The sequence below is a fragment of the Anastrepha obliqua genome, chromosome 1 (genome assembly GCF_027943255.1).
Source record: "Anastrepha obliqua isolate idAnaObli1 chromosome 1, idAnaObli1_1.0, whole genome shotgun sequence".
NCBI lineage: Eukaryota > Metazoa > Arthropoda > Insecta > Diptera > Tephritidae > Anastrepha > Anastrepha obliqua.
The window spans coordinates 141336482-141360101 of NC_072892.1; the positions used below are offsets into that span (position 1 = coordinate 141336482).

At 37.7% G+C, this 23620-nt stretch overlaps 1 protein-coding gene across 1 annotated transcript in view; it reads right to left on the minus strand.

Moving 5' to 3' along the window:
• LOC129252883 (endoplasmic reticulum aminopeptidase 2) overlaps window positions 1-23242 on the minus strand; it is a 106244-nt gene extending 83002 nt beyond the window's left edge. Inside the window, exon 1 of the mRNA XM_054891023.1 lies at window positions 23089-23242. Within this exon, the coding sequence (XP_054746998.1) occupies window positions 23089-23242 (154 nt within the window). The remainder of the gene's footprint in view (window positions 1-23088) is intronic.
• Between the last annotated feature and the right edge of the window lie 378 nt (window positions 23243-23620).

The following is a 23620-nucleotide window of genomic DNA, read 5'->3' on the forward strand; positions in this document are numbered from 1 at the left end:
CACTTGTGCAGAAAAGCAATTGTGAGGATTTGCGAGCGCGCGCAATGTCTGTCAAATGAACGTGAATTGCTGGCTTTGCAACAACAACAAATAAAAAAAGCAATTATTTCAATAATTTTGTTTTGCTTACCAAAACTACTTGGGTAAACTTTTTGAAAACGTCTATCTAATGAATATTTACGCAGCCGCCCTAGCAGAGTGTGTTGGTGCATGACTACCAATCGGTTGGCGGTGAATTCGATGCCCACTGCTGGTGTGAAACATCAAATGATGAAAAACTTTGTATGAGGGACAATGGCCCACTCTCAGGTGACCACGGTCTGTGTCAAAAAAAAAAGAACCGCTTTTTTTCTTGTAACTTTAAGATATCTTTCGTCCTGCTTTTTGCTGGTTAATAGTCCCATTCAAGGGCTACGACGCCAGTGCCAACTCAGGTTAGTGTCGTTCGAAATTTCCGCGTAAACGCAACCAAACAAACGTGAGTGGAAAGTACGCGAAGTGTTTTGAGGCGGTATTTTTATTCACGCATTCGAAAGGGCCGAAATCATCTTACGCCGCGGCTGTAAAAGTGATTAAAAAATCAAAGAAGTTTGTTGTGGTGTGGAATGAGCGGTGTAAAGTGTCCAAAAATATTGATGACTTTTCCAAGCGCGGCTTGAAGCGAGTGACGACAAAAAAGCAGAATAAAGTGATCGTCCAACTTTTTAAGCGGGACCCGTCTTTGTGACTACGCCAAGCACAATCAGTTCTTGCTAAAAAGGAAATAGATGTGAGTATCAACATCATCGAACGTCGACTGAAAAAGGCGAACATATCCTACCTTCCCACATCATCAAAACCACTGCTCTCAGACAAATACATTGAGAAACAACAAAACAAGACAATGGCGTCACAGTATTGGACTGGTCTTCCCAGTCGCCAGACGCGAACCCCATTGAAAATGTGTGGGGGAGTATGAAAACGCATCTTGCCGGAGGAGCAATCCATGATTTAAAGCAACTCGTGCGTCAAGTTCACAAAATCTATTCCTGTTTGTCGACGAGCTACGCAGAAAAGCTGGAAGAAGATGCCAGGCTATACTCGACTACATGGCTTATTGAGTAATTGCGACTCGTAGTTTTGTAAAAAAATTTTAAATAGATATATATCTATACTTCATGAATAATCGCGGTTCCTTTTTTCTGACCCAGACTGTAAATGAATATTTGTTTGTTTGAATGTATTTTAAAATCTACCAAACCAATCACCGAATTGCAATGAAACTTCGTCAACTTATTGCTTGCAGTTGCCGGAAGAATACAGGCATAGTAAAATTAACTTAGAATAAGCGGGAGTGGCACTTCCCATACAAACCAAGAATATAAAATATTATTTATTGCCTTAACAATTCAGAAAAGTGGGCGGCATTGGCAAAGGCCATATAAACCAATTCCTTTTTATTGTGTAGTTTCGATAGCATTCATAATGGAGTATTATGATTTCGCAAAGATATATGAAATATCAATGCCTTAACAACGCCAAAAAATTGACGATATTGGTAAATGGCGCGTGGCACGTCTCATGCAGACCAGTTTTTAATATTGCATAGTTTCGAAACCATTTATGGTGGAATAATGGGATTTGGCACAAATGCATAATATGTCACCTCCTTAATAATTATGAGAAGTGGATGGTATTGATCAAGTAGACGTGACACCTCCCATATAGATCAGTTTTTAAACGTTGCATGATTTCGAGACCATTCAATGTCAATGTCTTGATATTGCCCAAAAGTGATCGAGAATTGGTAAAGAGAGCAAACCACAAACCAAAAATGAGTACTGAGAGTATATAATCCAACAATAATTAAGGTGCTTTTCATAATCATAAGACACCTTTGGTATACAATTTTTGAACCAATTTTTTATACCATAAGCTCGCTCTTACTTTCCGGAGTAGCTTTTATTTGGCGTCTTTTAACAGACTTAAGACTTCCATCAATTGTTTCTGGTGCAAAAGCTCACTCTATTTTGTAGAACGGTTATCTTTTTCCAAGAAGCTGCACTTTTGCTAGTCTTTTCGGCGTTTCATAATGATAAGATACTAGTCGAAAATAAGCTTCTGAAGAGATAGAAGCTGCTGATTGTTGTTTAAGATGACTTTAATTATAATTTTATTCAATTTCACCTAAAATGCCGAAGGGTTCAATATTATCACAAGAGGAGCGTGGAAAAATTTTGGCCTACAAAGATTGAGGCTTGTCAATAAAATTAATTGCAAAAAAACAAGCAGAAGTCGCTGTGTTATTACGGAGTCCTTATTCAGGATAATCGGGAAGTGGCCTTCGTTTTTCAGCAAGACAACGCCCGAATCCACGTAAGCAGGGAAACAAGGCAGTATTTGACCGATTGTTCCATGGAAACTATGGACTGACTGACGTCACACAGCCTCTCTCCGGATCTAAACCCAATAGAAAACATTTGGGGTATATTATTCAGAAGAGTTTACGCCAACAGTCGCCAATTTGACAGAATCGATGAAAAAAGGATATTTTGTGTCGCAAAAGCAAATGGTGCTTCCATAGAATACTAAAATATGCTAGTCGACAGAAAAAAATTCGATAAAAGTATACTTTTGTTAAACGATCACTTTAATTAAGCAGTGTCCTATCATTTTGAAACGCCTGAAAATACGTTTTTGCCAAAAATTTTCTTTTTGTATTAAAAAAACGTTCTAAATTTTGTAATGAAACTGTTAACTTTTGCTACTTTAATCGATGAGTAAAATTTTTATTTTTCTCCGAAATCTACAAATTAAATTATATACAATACAATACAAATTAATATTTTGAAAAATTAGAGGTGTCTTATGATTATGAAACACACCTTAGTTTTAATCTGCATAATATCCTACAAGTATGCCGTTTGATATCAGACGACTGCAGTACCCCCCATTGGACCTGCGTTCTCTATGACCATCAACAAAGTATTGTATCATACAAGATCAATCACTTCAAGTGTGCAGATTGAATTTGGAAAATCCATGTTTTTCACACGGCCAATTGTATGTAGTGTTCACGTATCGGAGAGCCAAAAAATGTATTGGTTTTTGCTAAAAACGAAAAAACAAAAAAGATTCTATATACTAAAGCACTTGAATGAAATCTCATTAAATTTCATTAACGGGTCCCGGTGATCTAGAGCTCGAAAATTAAGGGTATCTTCAGGATTTTTTTTTACAATAAAAGAAATGAAAAACGATATTTAAACTTTTTAGGCTTTTTATTTAACTCCTTTTGAATACAAAAATGAAAAAAAATTTTTTTTTTTTAATTTTAATAATTTAAAAAATGACGCTGAAGTTGACTCTCACGAGAAATTGGACCTGGACGGTGCTGTCCATTTTCGCTCTTCTATTTATCTGAAACACAAAAACCTAAATATTATTAATCAATGTGACTGTAGCTATGTCCTGCAACTAGAATAAAAAAAAATTGACAAAAAGGCGCGGTTTTGAATTTGACACTCTAAAATCGGACTTTTTCAGTTTTTTAATAAAAAAAATATGAAATCACTGAAATAATAATATGATTCTAGCACTGGCGATAGCCATTGATGTTGTGAACAACACATTGAATAGTTTTATTTTTGTCAACTCCAGGCCGAAAAAAGTAGTTTCGAGATAAATGAGTTTAAAGTTTGAGGTACAGGAGCGCGCGGAGCGCTCTCTACCTAGTTAAGGGGGTGTTTCAAGTGTTTCAAAGTGTTTTCAGAAGGTAGACAGTATACTCAGACGAGGGACGGTACACAGACCTGTAACTCCGAAATCGCTTTGAATTCCGCTATAAAATTTTGAGGGAATATTCTCCTATAATATATCTATCGATTGCAGTAAAAAAAACGATTTTTTTAAGCCGACTGATCAGAGGCCCCCCTTAATGTACTGTAGAAGCTATAATATTGGGAATTTCAGCGTGAAAATTCCGCAGGATATTCTTAAAATATTAAACTTTCGAAATATCGAAAAAACATAAAAACGGTTTTTTCGAAATTTCTAGACCACCGGGCCCCCTTAAGTGTACTCATTATATGCTAGAACTAAACAAACTTAATCTTTCAATAAAATTAGTTTTTCTGCGGCAGCGACGGCCGGCTAATTGCTAGTACTTAATAGGACTATGGTTAAGTTCGTGCGGTTTTTTTTCGAAATTTGAAACTTTATTGACGTAAAATGGTTACAAATTTAATATTCAAAGTATTGTCCATCGCTTACTACTACTTTTTCCCATCTTTCTGGCAATTCACGGATTCCCTTTGTGAAAAATTCGGTCGGTTTTGCCGCAATCCACGAATCGATCCATTTTTTGACTTCATCGTAATTACGGAAGTGCTGGTCAGCCAGGCCATGTTGCATCGATCGGAAGAGATAGTAACCGAAGGCGCAAGGTCTGGACTATACGGCGGGGGGGGTAGGACATCCCATTTGAGCGTTTCTAAGTATGTTTTGACCACTTGTGCAACATGTGGCCGAGCATTGTCATGTTGCAAAATAACTTTGTCGTGTCTATCGGCGTATTGCGGCCGTTTTTCTCGCAGTGCTCGGCTCAAACGCATCAATTGTCGTCGGTAGACATCCCCTGTAATAGTTTCATTCGGTTTCAGTAGCTCATAATACACAACACCCAGCTGGTCCCACCAGATACACAGCATAACCTTCAGGCCATGAATATTCTGCGCCGACGTCGATGTTGAAGCATGGCCAGGGTATCCATACGTTGCCCGACGTTTTGGATTGTCGTAATGGAGCCACTTTTCATCGCCAGTCACAATTCGATGCAAAAAACCCTTTCTTTTGTGCCGTTGAAGCAATTGTTCGCATGCCATAAAACGGCGTTCAACGTCTCTTGGCTTCAATTCATACGGCACCCAATGGCCTACCTTTCGGATCATTCCCATGGCTTTTAAACGTTTGGAAATGGTTGATTGATCAACTCCCAAAGTTTTTGCAACCTCTTCTTTGCAACCGGATCTTGATCGAGCAATTCCTCCAATTCGGTATCCATGAACTTTGGCGGCGCACCCTCGCGTTCTTCGTCTTCCAAGCCAAAATCACCACTTTTAAAGCGTGCAAACCACTTCTGGCACGTTCGCTCAGCTAGAGCATGCTCACCATAAACTTCCACCAAGATACGATGACTTTCGGCTGCTTTTTTCTTCATATTAAAATAATGAAGAAGAATTCCCCGCAAAAACACATTATTTGGCACGAAATTCGACATTTTCAAGTGTGGTAAAAATATTGTTGTTTACGCTTCAAATAAAAAACTTATACTGACGTTTGTGCCTTACGACAGTAGCTCTCCAATGAATGTTTGGAAATGTGGATCGATGGAATAATAATCAAGTTACGCCATCTGTTGTAAAACCGCAAGGAACTTATTCATAGTCCTATTATTAAGAACCCAACTGGCGTTCGTAGGTGGCATAAAACTGTGGGACCCTCAATTTGCGCACCGCATACTCTCTTGTTCTAACACATCTACGTTAATGTGTGTAATTCCTTGAATTTGATCTGAAGACGAATGTTTTTCACGAAACCCATACTGGTATGATGTTTTTCGAAGAGTTTCGTATTTAAGTTACTCCGACCTTTAAAAGTGGCGAAAAGAATGAATGCGTAACTACAGACCAATTTCAAAGCTGTAATGGGCACAGGTAAATCCACTGTTTTCAACCTGGCCGTTTTCAGTGAATATTATATTGAATCAATTTCGTCTGCACTTCAAGTTGATTTCTCCAAGGTCTTTAACACTGAGCTCTCTTAGCTTTCGCTCGGTTTTCCTTCTATGCTTAAAATATTATCTAAGTGACATGAGTTGTTTTGGTACAATTCAACTATTCATGAAGTATAAAAGATATATATTTAAAATTAGTTTAAAAAACTACGAGACGCAATTACTCAATAGGCCGTGTAGTCTCCATCGTTGTTGAGTATAGCCTGACATCTTCTCGGCATGCTTTGAACCAGCTTTCCTGCGTAGCTCGTCGAGAAACAGGGCTGAACTTGACGCACGAGTTGCTTCAAATCACGGACTGACCTTCCGGCAAGATGCATTTTCATAGTTTCCCACACATTTTCAATGGGGTTGGCGTCTGGGGACTTTTTTTCTGAGAGTTGTGGTTTTGACGATGTTGGCCGGTAGGATATGTTCGCCTCCTTCAGTCGACGTTCGATGATGTTGAAACTCACAACTATTCCCTTTTTAGCAAGAACTGGTCGTGCTTGGCGTAGTCACAAAGAAGGGTCCCGCTTAAAAAGTTAGACGATCACTTTATTCTGCTTTTTTTTCGACACTTGCTTCACTCGCATTCTTTCGAATGCGTGAATAAAAATACCGCCTCAAAACGCTTCGCGTACTGCTCACTCATTTTTGTTGGGTTGCGTTGACGAGAAAGTTTCGAACGACACTAACCTGAGTTAGGCCTGCCGTCGTAGCTCTTGAGTAGAACTATTATGCAGAAAAAAGCACAACGATATATTTCTTGAAGTTACAAGAAAAAAAAAACGGTTCTTTTTGTCTGACACAGACTGTATATCTCTAATAATGTCCTCTAATCTGTGGATGAGATCAGAGGCCTTGGAGTAATTTTTGACTCTAATTTTTAATGCTCAAGTCATATCAATTATATTATCTCCAAATAATATTTGATCTTGGGCTTTGTTAGACGTTAACCATTCACACTAGCCATTCATACTACTCAGACCCTTACACGGTTAAGTTACTGTTAACCGCGTTTGTCTAGTATCGCTTGAAATATGCTTTATTTGGAGATATTATCACCAATTTGCTATCACAAAAACAGCACGGGTACAAAAGATGTTTCTTAAATATACCTCAAGTTCTCTAAAATTTTCTGTTCCTTATCCCGCTTACAGCTCCCGCTTGTTATTAATTGCATTAAAGTCGCTTGATGGCAGAAGGACACTTCTATCGCTTTCATTTGCCTTTCATTTAATTCAAAGTGACATTGATTGTGCGTTTCGTTTACAACGCATTAACTTTCTTACTCCGGCTAGAACTTTACGCAACTCTTACCCTTTTTAGCTCAAGATATACGAAAGAAGACAAATTTCGAGTCCAATGCACCTATTACTTGGACTCATCGCGAATTTATTGAGACCTCTAATTCCATATCGTTAGGTTTAACAATAACAAAAAATTAATTCTCTTTTTAGTTGCATCATTTAAGTTGCTAATATAATCCGATTCTCTTTAATCAATTTGTATTTTTGTTTTAAATCTTTTTTTTTTATTAATATATTGTTTATATTAGTATTAAGTCAGTAAGAACCTTTTTGTTTTATGACTAAAATTTAAATAAATAAAGAAATAAAATATGACTGACACAGGGTAAAAATTAGACATCTTACAACACCTTTAATTATTGCGTCATGACTCAGTAGGACATTGAATTATTGTGGACGGACTAATTATCATACCTTTCTAAATTTTTTCTGCCTTCTAAAATTTCTGCTGCATAATTTTTTCAAACGTCTCTAAGTTTTGATTCTGGTGTGCTCTACCAAGCAGCTGCCTCAATAAGGTTCGTATACTTTTCGATTTCTTCCTCAATATCAGGGTAGACATTGAAATTTATTAGAATATTTTACAGGTACACTATTTTCCGGCATACGATCCAAATATATACACCCTGTATTTCTATTCATTAACATATAGCGCTTTGAGGTTCACACCTGCCACCAGCAGTGAGATTAATGGGCAAGTGGTCTGAATTTAGCTGTTGATATAATAGAAACTACAGCGACTATGGGCACTATTCGAACTCCGGCACAGATATTCTTAAACCATTAATATTTGTCCAAAGTCGTACTAAATATTTGGAAAACCAAAATTGTTTTTTTTAGTTCTTTGGAAGCGCTATTAATTTTATTTTTTATATCCTTGTTCACTCCGCTCGGGAGCACAAGGCCTCGACAAGACTCTTCCATTGTACACCGTTCTGAGCTGTTGTTTTTGCGCCGTCCCTTGTGATGTCGGCATCTGTTAGTTCGCGACCTTTGCCAAGTGATCTTTGGCCGACCGGGACTTCTGCTCCCTTGCGGGTTCCAGTTCAGTACCATTCTCCTGATGCTTTCTGGTGGTTTTCTAAGCGCTATTAAATACTGATCATAATTAACAAAGTTTCTTAACGGCGTTACATTCCATCCCAGATATTTAGGAAGGTAGGTGAAATGGTTGAAGTGCCAGTCTGGCACTCCTGAAGTAGCACTGAAGCGCCGTTTTGATACCATTATGAGACCTCCAACAGGCAGATATCTACAGCCAGCCAGCCAGAGCTGTTGATATAATGGAAAGATTGATGGGATTTATGTAGGCGCACTGACCAGGCTATCCTTCTCTGAAGGGTCCCCATAGCTTCTACAATGGGGGTTATATTGTAACCCTCGCTTTTCGGCGTGTGTGCCGATCGGCCAGTCCAAAGGACTTTCTGAGTCCTTCGTATATTGTACTGGGACCAAAGGGGTTTCAAAATAGCACAAGAAGAACTCGATGCTTATTTACTGGAGCAAGTATTTCTTTTTTAACTCGATGACTCTTTTGAGTTTGGTGCTTGGCATCGATACTATTTGGCAGTGTTTGCTATATGGGAATGCTACAGCTATGACTCATCATAAATTCATTCCATTATGTCAAAGTACGTCATGTAAATTTCAACTGGCCCTTATTTTTTCGCGTTCACATTTCTTGTACCTTCTTGACTTTGAAAAGTTGAGATTTTGTAATGCCTGCAATATCTTCCCCCAATAATTCGAAAAAAAATATTCTAATACAATTGCAGCCCATAAAACATTTATAAAAAGGAAATATAATTAAACAGAAAAGAAACTGCCTTATAGGCAAATATTCAGAGAAATATCTTTTTCGTACCTTGATTGGTGCGGACGATTTTTGTCTGAAATATCTTATATTGAAAATAAAAATGTAAGCCTTGGTGCATTCCTTTTCTAAAATTCAAACAAAACTTCAAAAAATGTATTGGTGCGCAAATAAGTTCCCGCTTTTTGTCAATAGATGCCGCCAGCAGTGTGTGCTACTCGATTCTAACATAACCTAAACATCATAAAGCAAGCTTAGACATATGGTAAACAAACTGCTTTGACACATTAGTGATTTTTTTTTTGTGTCATACACTTTTGGTTTTGTGAAAATGTCTGATTTTCCTCTTTCATTCGAAAAAAACGGCGGCTGAAGCGCATCGAGAGTCACAAAAAGTTGATGGAGATGCTGTTTTAAGTGAAACAACGTGCCGACATTGGTTCCGTCGCTTCAAAGACGGTGATTTTAATGTTGACGACGGTCTGCGTGAAGGAAGGCCAAAAACCTTCGAAGACGCTGAATTGGAGGCATTGCTCAATGAGGATCCGTGTCAAATGCAAAAAGAGCTTGCTTCAGTCTTAGGAGTTACCCGCCAATCCATTTCCAAGTGATTACATGCTTTGAGAATGATTCAGAAACAGGGGACTTGGGTTCCTTATGAGTTAAAACCAAGGAATGTTGAACGTCGCGAAGGTTATGCTATGTATGTATTTGGTGGAACCAAGTTGGAGTTATTAATTATGGACTGTTAAAACCAAGCGAAACCATCACTGGGGATCGATATCGCCTTCAATTGATGCGATTGAGCCGAGCACTGCGCGGGAGGCGGCCGCAATACGTGGCGAGGCATGAAAAAGTGATTATACAACATGACAACGCTCGGTTTCACGTTACCAAACCCGTTAAAACCTACCTGGAAACACTGAAATGGGAAATCCTACCCCACCACCATATTCTCCAGATCTCCAGATATTGCGCCGTCCGATTACCCCGATCGATGGCACATGGTCCCAGCGATGGGCAATACTTTCAATGATTCACTTGTAACCATTTTTTCAGAATAAAGATGTATTTTCATAAAAAAAAACAGCGGGAACTTAGTTGCGCACCAAATTTCAATAATAAAAATTTTAAAAAATTGTTGATTGATTTTCATTACCTAAATTTTTTAAGTCTAAGAGTCACTAAAAACTGACTAATGGTGGCTGCCGACTGTATACCGACATAATGAATTTCGTTTTTTATATGACGATTCTCTTTTAAAGTAAACCACCTACTGCGATGAATTATAAAAAAATCAAGTCATCTTTAAATGTTAATAAAAACATTCCAAAAGAAATAATGACACGTAATTCGTCATGGCGTATGAGTGATATTTAGCCACGTCTTCGACGTCTGATTGGCATATAGTACATACGTCTGTATGTATGTAGGTATGTATTTTTATATTCAAATTATTCATAATTTATAACAACTGCGAGTATATTTTCAAACGAATAAATTTATTTGCTTCAAGTCATTCAAAATCGAGCTAAGTAAATTTATGTACCTAAAGTCGTGTGGTTAGTCGTAGTTGTAGGGATATACTCGTATTTATATGCAACACCACATAAATCTCACACCATACGCCACGAGGCATAAAAACCCACCGATGTCATTATTCGAAAAATGTCCTTTACAAACCGTACATGGCCTAAAACTGTCTCGTTCAATTGTTACAATGCCTCTGACGGTGGTGACCAGCCGTAGCGGGTCGACAAACCGACTAACAAATAAAACGGGAAATGGAAGAAAAACTAAAAGACAAATAGGAATTCAACGTTGTGAGCTTTCCAAGGAAAAAAGAAACGAAAAAGAAAAGAAAAAAATGTCTATGTCTATTTGATATGTGGCTATGTGTGTGCATGCAGAAATAAATTGAAAAATAGTAAAGAATGGTGGCAATCTACACCGAATATTTCACAAAACATTTTACGCTTCAATTTTATGTTAATAAACTAGTCGCGATACTTTTGCACTTGCAACAGGTTAGAAAAGGTTCAATTAGTTAGGTTCGATATTTAAAAAAAAATTTTAAAATTTATTTTATATTTTCATTTATTTATTAATAAATTTTTTTATATTCCTCTTTCAATTAATAACCATGGTACAATTCATTAAAATCTGTTTAGAACAAAAATCCTTTCTTTAAGGGGGCAAACCGGTTTAGATCGATCAAAAAATCGATTTTTTTTTATTGCATAAATCGTTAGTAATAACTACTCAAGAATATGTGGTAAAAAATTTAAAACTAAATTCGTATTATTACCGATGCTATGAGCACTTAAGTGAGCGCCCGTCGGTTCGGCCCCATAGCGCTTACGATACGATGCTTTATTTCAAACGCGTTTTTCTCGAAACGAGTTTTTTTCAACTGGTGGGCATTCTAACTTTAAGTTATCGACCAATCGTTCTAAAATTTTTCGGGATTTTTTCTTTATTCAATTCGAATTTATGTGAACCTAATTCTGGGATTATATTATTATTTAAAATATGGTTTTTTAAGCAAAATAGATGAAAAAATATGGTATAAAAAATGTACCCTTGTGTTCAAGCGACTGAAAAGCATGCAATTTTCAATATTTTTACCACAATTAGGTTCATATTCTTAGGAAATATGTTCTTAATAAAAAAAAAATTGCTGTTGATTTCAGAGAAAGATTGCAACTTCAGGAATTCCCACCAGCAAGACACTCGGATTTGTGGAACAACATCAAGACGCACACCACAAATAGGAGGAGGAGCTCGGCCAAACACCCAAAAAGGGTGTACGCGCCAATTATATATATAAGACACTCGGATGGCGATCATCTATGGGCAGCACGCTCTAACGCCACTATCTCCTGCGGCAATAGCTTCAAAAAAATTTAAAAGTGTACCTAAATATAAATAAAATAAACTTAAACAATTTCTGACTATTCTTTCTTTGTTCAAAAAATTCTAGAAAAATACCAAAATTTTGGCCTCCTAAACCGGTTTCCCCCCTTAAGATTCATAAAATTAAGATACACTAAATGAAATGCAGCTTTAAAAAGTCTTCTAGCGGTGATCAGAACTTTTTTCTAGTACGTTTGCAAGAGCGGTAGATCCATTTGTTATTATTTTTCTTCTGTTTTTTTGGAATCTAACAGTTGCTGACTTACTCGATTTTGTTTTAGTTATTAACATCTCACCGTCCTTTAAAACACCAATTTCTTGCTTAATTTCTTACTTTCTACTTAACTTATTGTGGGATGAAGTAACAACCCAAAAACGATAAACATGCAAATATTCTCAAAATAGGTAGCAAACTAGCGATGGCACTATCGATAATCAAATAAATGTCGCTATACCTATGTTAATCATAGAAAAGTGGCAATGAACAGTCGCTCAAAAACCATTGCCAACTATCGATAGATAAGCCCCTAATAAGAATTTTAAACGTTAAATATGCAACTGCGATATTGATAAAAATAGGGTGATCAGATTGAAGGTACTTTATCCAATTGGGTGTTATTGGCAGATCACGCGTGACTACGGTTAAAGTATTTACATAATTTTTTTTAGTAGTCATCGAAATTTCATCACTGAAAGACCTACGCCTCAACAACGTTCACAAATCGTACAGTTGTATTACGAAAATCGACGCTCTGTGAAAAGTGTTCATCGCCTGCTCAGGCCAACTTATGGTGTTCAGCAATGAGACCCATTTTAGGCTTAACGGCTACATCAAAAAGAAAAATTACCATATTTGGGCTGAATAGCAACCCAAATCCATTCAAGAACAGCCATTACATCCATTGAAAACGGCTATGAGCTGGAGGAATAATCGGCCCACGATTCTTCAAAAGCGAGGCTGGCGAACGCTATCGCACCAGGATAAATGACTTTTTGATGCCGGAAATTGAAGCCGGTGATCAACATTTGGCTACAACAAAACGGCGCTACTTGCAATACAGCCCGTAAAACAATGGACTTACTGCGTCGTCATTTCGGTGAGCAATTTTTCTTTCGTCCGCACCAGTGGATTGGCCACCAAGATCGTGTGATATCACGCCTTTGGGCTTTTATTTGTGATGGTATATTAAGATGAATTGCTTTGTGAATAATCCAGCTTCGATTGAGGCATTGAAAGCCAGCTTTACTAAAGTTATGCACGAGATACCAACCGAAGTCCTCCAGCGAATCATTCAAAATTGGCGCAGTTGCGCCCAACGTTTGCAAGGGACTATTTTTAAAAAATAAATGTCGTGAATGGTTCCACACAAAGATAATAAAGCTTGCCCAATCAGTATGAATTTTCGTTATTTTATTTCAATTTAAAATCCGATATCTCTAAATTTATCACCTTTTACATTTTCATCTTTTGATAGTAATCGAGTTTTGAATAGTTTTAAGTGAGTTAAAAATCGACCATCTTCATATTAAGTTTCAGTAATTTTCACGCATTATTCCATCAAGTAAAGTTGTACTTATTTCTGCTTGCTAAATGTCAAAGATCACATAAAAAAGTACCATCTTGGAATTATTCACTACTGACATCTAGGCGTTACTTTTGGAATACCCTTTATGTGCAACCGCAAGACGCTTTATCTCTCGATTGTTGCAGAGTGAAGTGGTTTGAAAAGTTGGGCAAGATAATTGGATGAAACTAGAGAGGCGATGCTTTTTTAACTCTGTTTTGTTTGATATCCACCCTCCTTCATATATTATCATTTAGGTCCATTTTTCTTTATAGTTATTTACTCTGGCGAAATACCCATTGTGCCATACCGTTTTCGCGAAGCTTTAAAGTTACTGCTAGACATTTGCAACGCAATGTGTCGGTGATGGCGGTGGTGCGTCTGCGGTTTGCAAAGTGTGCGACAATTTCGCATGGTACATACATATCGTTTACACTAAATATTATATATTTCCCCCAACTTCCCAGCAGCCGCTCCCTGTGAAAATAGCAAGAAAAAAATGTGCGCAAAAACACAAGCTTGTTGCTGTCTACCACTTGGAAATCAGGTTTCTTCCGTTTTGGGGTGTCTTGGGGGGTTGGACGTACTTTATTCACTACTGTCGTCAATTTGCTGCCTTACCCACTGCAACATACAGGGTGGCGCACGAATCGTGCTACAATAACAAAACGTAATAACTTTTTTTCTGTGTGAGTAATCGGCTTTTTTTTTTTATTTTGCAGATTAGTATTTAGATTTACAAAAAATGGAGGCTTGGGATACCGAAAAGAGGATTTGGATAGTGCAGCGGTACCATGCTTTGCAGTCCATCATTTCCGTCCAAAGGGAATTTAGGCGGGAGTTTGGCGGCACTCCCCCGAGCAGATGGACCATTATGAGGCTGGTGAACATGTTTGCTGAATCTGGAAGCATCGCACCGTACCATCGAGATCCCCATGTTCGGGTCGAAGCCACAATCGCGGCTGTAGCATCGTCAATTCAGGCAAATCCAAGAGTTTCGACTCGTAACTTGTCGGCGCAAATTGGAGTTAGCAGACGGTCATTGCAGCGGATAGTTCATGATGACTTAAACTTGTTTCCGTACAAAGTTCAAATCACAAACAAATTAAACCCTCTGGATTTGCCTATTCGCCTGGAATTTTGCCAAAAAATTATTGAAATGGCCGAAGAAGACAACAGTCAAGGTGCATTGTCGGGCCATACTTCTTCGAAGAAAACGGTGTAACAGCGACTGTAAATGGGGACCGTTATTTAAACATGTTGAAGGAGTTTTTTTATCCAGAACTGCGGCGAAGACGTATCCCTTTTAACAGCATTTGGTTCCAGCAAGATGGAACAACTGCACATATAGCCAGACCGGTTATGGAGGAGCTCCAACGAAAATTTAGAAATAAATTGATATCCAGAAATTCCACTTTCCGCTGGCCCCCAAGGTCACCTGACCTCACTGCACCAGATTTTTTTTATGGGGTTATCTCAACCAAGAGGTGTATAAAGCAAAACCAAGTAATTTGACTGAATTGAAGCAGTCCATCACAACAATAATTGAGGCGATCCCGACTTCAACCCTTCAGTGCGCAATGAACAATTTTCTCATCAGGTGTCGCATATGCGTGAATGAGCATGGAGGTCATTTACGTTCTATTATTTTCAAAACTAATTAGTTACATAAAATAAAATTGAATTATCTATACAATAAAAAAACCAAAAGTTAAATACATTGATTAGAAAAAAAGTTATTACGTTTTGTTTTTGTAGCACGATTCGTGCGCCACCCTGTATTACACACCCCGATACTCAGCTTGAATATATTTGTATGTGTTGTCTCATTTCTACTGAGATTCTATGAAACCTTCATTCTGCCTTCTCCTGTTGTCAGTGCTTTTGCTCCTTTTTATGTTGTTGTTATACGCGGCTTGGCGCTTTTGTTGCCATAATTAAAAAATTGTGAATGTGTTGATGAATAAATCAACAACAAAAACAACAACAACGACTATTAACAATGAGTAATGAAAGGGAACGTTTAACGTGAAAGCGCACAGCATACCAAGGCAGCCTCAGCTAACCATCTGGTACTCGTAATACACTGAGCCATTATTCCTGGTTATGAGAAATACTTTTCGGCATCGTAGCGCGCAGCATTTGATTTAGCATAATGTACTTGCGGAATAAATGTCAAAGCAGTGCATAAATACTCGTACACACATACAAGCAGGCATACATATACACATGCATTTATATGTAATGCAGCACGAGTCAAGCGTCGTGGTTCTTGCAGCAGCTCCAGGGAAAATGAGTGAAAATAAGTTAAGCGGCAAATTACACGAGTGCAATTAAGCAATTGTCGTTGTCATTACTTTTGTACGTACAGTATTTGCCAAAACTTAAGCACGTTTTCGAAACATTTTTTCTTACAGTAAATTTTTTGATGAAACCGACGTCTTTGAATGAGTATCGCAGACGATGAAACGATGGGCTGTATGAGCTTACGATGACATAGACATAGCGCAGCGAATAAAGATCCAGCGCATTCGTTGTCATCCGAATAAAAACAAACGCTCCGGCTCTGAAAGTATTCGATGCAGTAGCAGCTGCTGGTAGCAGAGGAAGAGGAAGGCATTTTCTGCGTTGGAAAGATCAGGTGGGGAAGGACTTGGCTTCACCTGGTGTGTCCAATTGACGCCGGTTAGCACGAGAAAGAAAAGACTGGTGTGCTTTGTTAAACTCGGCCAAAATTGCGTAAGCGATTATAGCGCCAATCAAGAAGAAGGGGAAAATAAATTCAAAAGTTTTATTTTCCATAAGAATTGGCGTTTCATTTTCTTATTATCGTTTATTTATTAGATTATTTATTTATTTGTTTAACTCGATAAGTTAATGACCGATCTCCCTGAAATTTCGCACACATCTCATTTATGATATTACTTTTTATGTGAATTAACCACTTTTCGAAAATTTTTCGAAATAAAAATTTTTTCGAAGCAAAAATAGTAGAAAAATTCGCCCCAAAATTCAGTTTTTTTTAAAGCATTTTATTCCGGGAATTTTTTTTTCATTTTTGTTTAATTCGTGTCGAAATTATGACATTAATAAAAAAAAAATTTTGGTTTTTTGTATTCAGGTCACTGACGCCGATGCTACAATGTCCACCGATTGAGAAGCCCCAGTGCGACCTTCCTGGAAGAATTGAGTGTACATCCGCCATTTTATTTGATAAAAAAAAAAATTATTATTTTAATGTATAAATAAACTGTATGCCCATTTAAAAAAAATATATATTGGTAAGTTGGTATCTGTCCCCTTAAGAGTATATGGGTCAGTGAAGTGCAATGAGTGACGTTTAACAAAAGCGAGCATAGCAAATGAATTGGAAACGGCATAATTTCAATGCGTGATAAAAATAAGCTTTGTCAAAGAGAACCCTTAAATCTTTTATCACATCGGACAAAGCAAGATATGTATAATTAATATGATAAGAGCTATTAAGGGGGTTTTGAAGCTTAGAAAATGTGATTTTATGACATTTTTCAATATTAAGAAATAGGCGATTCATAAGGCACCAGGAAAATAAATTATTCAACTCGGACTGTAGGACCGCTGAATCACTAGAATTGCATATTTCAGCATACAATTTTAGATCATCAGCATAGAGAAGAAAATTAGCGAAGGAAAATATCATAAATAAACAAAACAAATAACAAAGACCCTAAAATACTACTCTGAGGTACACCAGAGGTGGCGATGAACTGTTTCCAAGAAACTCCATCGATAACTACAGTACTGCATCTCTTTATTAAATAGGGTCGAATCCACTCAAGGAAAGTTGAATGAAAACCGATACATGCCAATTTAGTTACTAAAATCGTATGGGAGATTTTATCAAAGGCTTTAGAGAAATCCGTGTATATCGCGTCAGTTTCGAAACCATTCTGAAAGCTTGCGTGGCAATCTTTAGAAAAAACGAATAAGTTAGATAACGTAAATCTTGCAACTACAAAACCATGCTGCCTAGAACTAATTAGACGTTTAATGCTAAAACATCACTTGCATTTGACAACACATTCAAAAAGTTTAGATACAGCAGATAATTCGGAAATTGACCTGTAATTTGCAATTTCGCTTTTATTCCGCTTTTGAAAATTGGAGTGACTGAAGTCAGCTTCCAATCATAGATAAATACTCCTTCAGCCAGGAATTTGTTAAAAATTACTTTAAGAGACAATTTTTAAACAAAGTTACAGAAAGCCCGTCTACATCCGAATGAGAAGAGTTTTTAATATTTAACAATCCCTCAATGACATCATCATCTGTTAGAACAAGTGAACCGAAGTCAACTGAAGAAGATGATTTCCTGAAGAAATTATGGCGATTGGCTGCCAAATGTTCTTCCTGATTATCTTCATCAGACATCTCGATTAATCAAAATGCAAAATATGAAAGAGTATTGGCTGCCAGGGCTTACGACTCTATTTGAAATGCTTCCTTGAAGTTATAGGTACAACAGGTATGTAAAAACGTATGTACGTAAAAAAATTACTACCCAATATAAGGCTACCAAAAACGTCGTTTACCATTTCAACAAAATCAACTGAGGAAGTGCTTAACTTGTGGCCAGTACTGTTTTGAGCGAAATTATTGCAGCTCCTGCTATTCGTTCTCTGGATGGATCATTGACTCTTTGTGTTTTGCTATACGCTATTCTTCTATGCAACAAGCTGCCAGTTGTGACTGTTATGCTTTGAGTATATTTTATAAAAAAAAACATTTCTATTCTTTTTGGACTTAGTAAAACGAAAAATGAAGCGAGATGAAAGTAAAATCGCGTAAAATTGTATAGATGGCGGTCTGGTTAAACGGTTCGTCCGATTTCAAATATATTTTTACATACCATTATTTTGGTGCAATAAAAAATTTAAGTGAATATTTAAGTGGGTTGCCCGCACTACTATTCTTTAAATCGCTGCTTACATCGTCAGATATGGCTCACAAAAAGCATCTAGCGATACACATTCAGTACTTTTTAGTTCACTTAATACAGGGTGTCCGATGGCTGAATTATGTTTTAAATTTAAAGTTTTTCCTTAAACACTGAGCGTATGAGCGGGAATTGGACCGCGTTAGCTTCGTTATTCGTACGAGTTTTTTACGAGTGAACAACGTGGGTTCGCAATTTAAGAGTATTTCAAGTTCAATGATTTGAGTGCAACTGCTCCTCGTAGATTTTGTTCACATTAGAATATTCGATGTTTATGTGATGCTCCAAGTGAGGATTTGATTCCGCGCAACAAGTTTGGAGGCAAACGATCATGGGTGGGTCCAGCCGGACACAGAGAAAAAATGAAAATATTGATAATCTCCTTCAGACCATGCACTAGAGAGCGGCTGTCCTGGGACTTCCAAAAACAATTGTGCATGAAATATTAAAGAAGAAGACTTCACTCTTTCAAAATTCAAATATCGCAAGCGCTTAAGCCCAACGATTAGAATTTGAGTAAAAATTTTGCGAAACAATGTTGAAGCAATTTCGTAGGGTATACATATATGATATTTTGGAGTGATTTCAATTCTTCCATTCCAATTCCATTTTCATTTAAATGCAAGTGTAAATAAACAAAATTGCCACTATTGGTCACCTAAAGGACAGAACCCACTACTAAATAGAACATCAACAGCCTCCTCACAGTCCCAAAGTAACTGTTTGGATGCATTTTCAAGCAGTGGAATAATTTGACCAAATTTTTTTTTCAAAATGGTCGAGGGCAAGTAATTCCAGTTAACGGTGTCTCTTATCGGCGTATACTGAAGTAATATTTTGTACCAATAATAAGAGAACATCCTTCCTTGAGTACGCACAACAACAAAATGTCTTCACGCCGCACACTGCCATGGAGATCATGGCGATACTGCGTGATTTCTTCTCTAACAAACTGATAAGCCTTTTCGGTGACATAACGTATTGTGGTCACTCAGTTCTCTCGATCTTTTTTGGACTTTTTTGTGGGGGTACCTCAAAAGTAAAGTCTAAGAAACAAACCCAGCGACCTCCTCAGCACTAAAAGAAAATATCATTCGCGAGGCTGATGACACCCCGATATCACTTCTCTATGAAGTGGCGCGGAGTACAGAGGACAGTTGCCAAGAGTGTAATCGTGTAACATTTAGAGGAAATAATTCAAAATAAATAAAATTTGCATTTGCCCTTTTGGTAATAATTATTGAAATAAACTTGTACCATTAGTAATTACTTAGTAATTTTGCTATTAATTCCTAATTCTGCCACGGGACATTCTATCCATAAAATACTTATAATGTTGACCACCTTAAGGCAGAAGCATAAATGCACAAATTTTCCAATTTTGAGATAATGGGTTAACTTGATTAACCTTTGGATGCTCCATCTTGAAACCTAGAATACCATGCATACTGAGGTAGGTAGGTGCAAGTAGCAGTTGGTCTTTAAACCCACACACTTAGGCCGTTGCTGATCCGTTGTGATAACACAATAACAGTTTATCAGCTTCTCCTCGTTACACCATTTTGTTTTAAGTCCAAACCGATTGATCTGGCTGACACCACAAGTAATATCCCAAAGGTCATCAGTATTATTCAAAAAATGTGAGCCAAAGTATCTAAACCTACTGGCACGTCACGCATTACAGTGACAGAGAAGATGACTGACAGACTCTTCCTCCTCCTCATGTTTGCAGCTTCTGCAATAGTCTAAATGTGAGTATATCGACCTAGGAGGCAGTGTCCTGTGATCAAAGCAACTAACACATGGGCTGAAAAATCCCGGGACTAACAAAGAAAACAAGTTTTTTTTTGTTCAAAATTGTTTTTCAACGCAATTTCCATCAAGACCAACGCAATCATTCTAGCACCGCTCTAATGTTATAATACCACTTTTGTTGAACGTTTCATCTTTTGCCTCGAAATGACCTCAGTTTCAGCGGCAACCCTTCATTCGAGTGAAATTTCTTACCGGCTAGCATTTTTTTAGGTCTGCGAATAGTCAGTAATCGCTGCGAGATAAATCTAGCGAAGTCGGTGGATGTGGGAGCAATTCAAAGTTCAATTCATTTTTGCCATTATTGTGATTGACTTTTGACTTTTTGTTTTTGGCCAACAGTGAGCAAATGCGGCACCTACTTTGAAAAAAGTTGTCTCATAGTCAAAGGCTCATGCAATATAAAGCCCACATGTCCTTTTGATGCCTTTACGATGCCAGCTAACTCAAGCAACTTCACTTTTCGATCATTAAAAACGATTTTGTGGATTTTTTTATGTTTTCTGGTGTTACCGCCTTATTTGGACGTCCACTGCGTTGTGCATCATCGGTGTCTCTGCGATCACGTTTGAAGTCAGCATGATTCCTTTGACTCTCGAGCCACGTGATCAAATACTTTTTGTAGCGTTACATGTCAGACTAGCAACCCATCTCGTGTTGGCTGAAGTGGCAGTGCTACTTGAACCACGCAGTTTGTAGGTGGAGATAGGTATACCTACAATCTCAATATAAAGAGGTACGCGAGTGATAGAGGCCTCTCTCGCTAATTCGTCGATGCATACGAAGCCACAGATAACTTTTTATATTAGAAACCAAACCTTCTAATTCTAAAAGAGCAATACACTTTGACAATTGGCGGCTACCGTAGCCGAATGGGCTGGTGCGTTACTATCATTCGGAAGTGCGTAAGTTCGAATCTCCGTGTATGAAACAGCAAAAATATAGAAAAAGTTGTTTTTTAATAGCGGTCGCCCCTCGGCAGGCAATGCCAAATCTTAAAGTGTATTTCTACTATGAAAAAGCTCCTCATAAAAAACCATTTGCCGTTCGGAGTTGGCTTAAAACTGTAGGCCCCTCCATTTGTGGAACAACATCAAGACGCCCACCACAAATAAAAGAAGGAACTCGGCCAAACACCTAACAAAAGTGTACGCGGCAATTTTTTTTTTTTTAATAAGCTTTGACCTCATTTTTATTTTTATACTCTGATATTTCTGGCATAACGGGGGACGATGTAAATGTTTCTTGAAAGTAAACAGTATTTTTTTTAAATAAGCAGCAAAAAAGTGCAACAAACAGCTTATACTTTATTCAAAATAGAGGCTATTAAATACTGACTAAATACGTGCAATAATTTACGGCCTGAATAAGTGATGAATTTCCAAATATCTGCGAAATCTTTTGGATATGGACGAGACTAAATAATAATTAGCCAAAATACAAGGTGAAGTCCAAAATAAACAAGCCTGGCGGCATCAAAATATTTTTAATGGCGCTATCTTTTTAATGAGTTAGTGTGTTGGAAGTTACATCTCTAGCTGACTTCCAGTGAAAGCTTGGTGACATTCGGTTCAGTGGAAGCGAAGTTATTGCGTCCAAAGTGTCAGTATGTTTGTGTCAAAAATGAGTTTTTTCAAATTTTGTTTTAAAATCGGTAAAACGTTTACCGAAACGTTCGAATTGATGAAAAGAGTTTATGGCGATGATTGTCTATCTTGAGCCAGAGTTCGTAAGTGATTCACACGTTTCAGAGATGATTGTGAGGACATAAATGACAATGAACATACGGGCCACCCAAAATCAGTAATAACCAAAAGCTCCGTCAAAACTGTTCGTAAATTTATCAAAAATCAACCGAAATCTTCGTTGAAATTCATGGAGTCGGCGTTGAATATCTCCAAAACATCGATTTGTCGCATTTTAACTGATTATTTGGGCTTACGAAAGGTCTGTGCACGTTTCATTCCGCACGAGTTAACTGAGAAGCAAAAATTGCTGAGAACTCAACATTCGAAAGGCCTCATTAAAGAAAGGCCTTTTAAAACATTGTAACCGATCATGAAACGTGGTGTTTCCAACATGAACCTGAAACTAAGTGCAAAGTGCCGAATGGAAGGCCCCAGATGAGCCACCAAAAAATCGCGTTTGGAGAAGTCAAAAATCAAGTCGATGCTCATTTGTGTTTACGATTCCAAAGGAATTGTACCCAAGGAGTTCGTGCCAACGGGCCAAACCGTTAATGCAATTTTCTATTTTGGCATTTTGAAGCGTTTGTTGCATCGCATTCTTCGAATTTGCCGTGAATATCACGAGGGTGGAAGCTGGGCTTATTGCATGATAATGCACCATCTCATCGATCCACTCTTGTGACTGATTTTTTGACTAGAAATCGTATTTTAACCATCAATCGCTCACCGTGTTCGCCTGATATGGCTCCCTGTGATTTCTACCTTTTCGGAAAATTATATTTGGCCATGAAAGGAAAACGTTTTACGTACGTAGGGGCCATCCAAAATGCTTGTACCGTCATCCCGACGGACATTCCGGTCAATGACCTGAAACACTCTTTCGAAAAGATTTTAGATCGCGCAATACAGTGTATCGAGGTCAGAGGGGACTTTTCTGAATAAATCAACTCGAAGTTATCAGATCAAAGCTTCTGTCGTTCCTATTTTAGCTCAGTCTTGTTTATTTTGGACTTCACCTTGTTTATCTGGTAAATGAATACGTATTTTCTTATTTAATTTCAAAATACTAACTTCGCAAACTTTGCATTACAATGCATGTTTTATTTCACTGTAGCTTTCACTACGAGTATTAAAACAATTTACCTCTTTTTTCCATATAACATCATTGATATTTTTTTTACCCATTCTGCGACCCCAATGAAACCTCATAAACTGACTTTGTTATCTTTGAATAATATGTTTAAATTTGCTTACCGAAAGTCACGCCATTCGTTTGCTTTTCCTTATCCTTTTCCTTTTCCTTGTCAATTTTTTCGCCTCCCAATGGCTCCAGTTCAATGCCATCCGTTGTGGCCACCTTATAATCACGTTTCGACATATTGCCGCAGCAAAATCCACAACATAACATCGGTGAAATTTTCTTTTTCCCCTTTGAACTCAGGTTGACCGAAAATTAAGTAAAATTGACAGGATTTGACAGAATTTGCGGAAATTGCCGACAAACGTGCAGGCAGGCAGTCAAGCAATATGTATTGTGGTAGACTCAACTCAGTTCCAACGGATGCGCTGCGAGCAAGTAGACACGAATTACGTTGATTGTTGCTGGTGACGGGGAGGGATAGAGTGTAGATGTCAATTTTAGGGCGGCCAAATTGGAGTGGTTTGTACTAATGGTGGTATGCTGGTGCTTGAGACTCCAAACGAAGTTCAAGTATGGCTACGAGTATGGTTTTGTGTACGAGTAGGTGAGAGTAAAAAGTACTACTGCTGGTATATAAATTGGGGT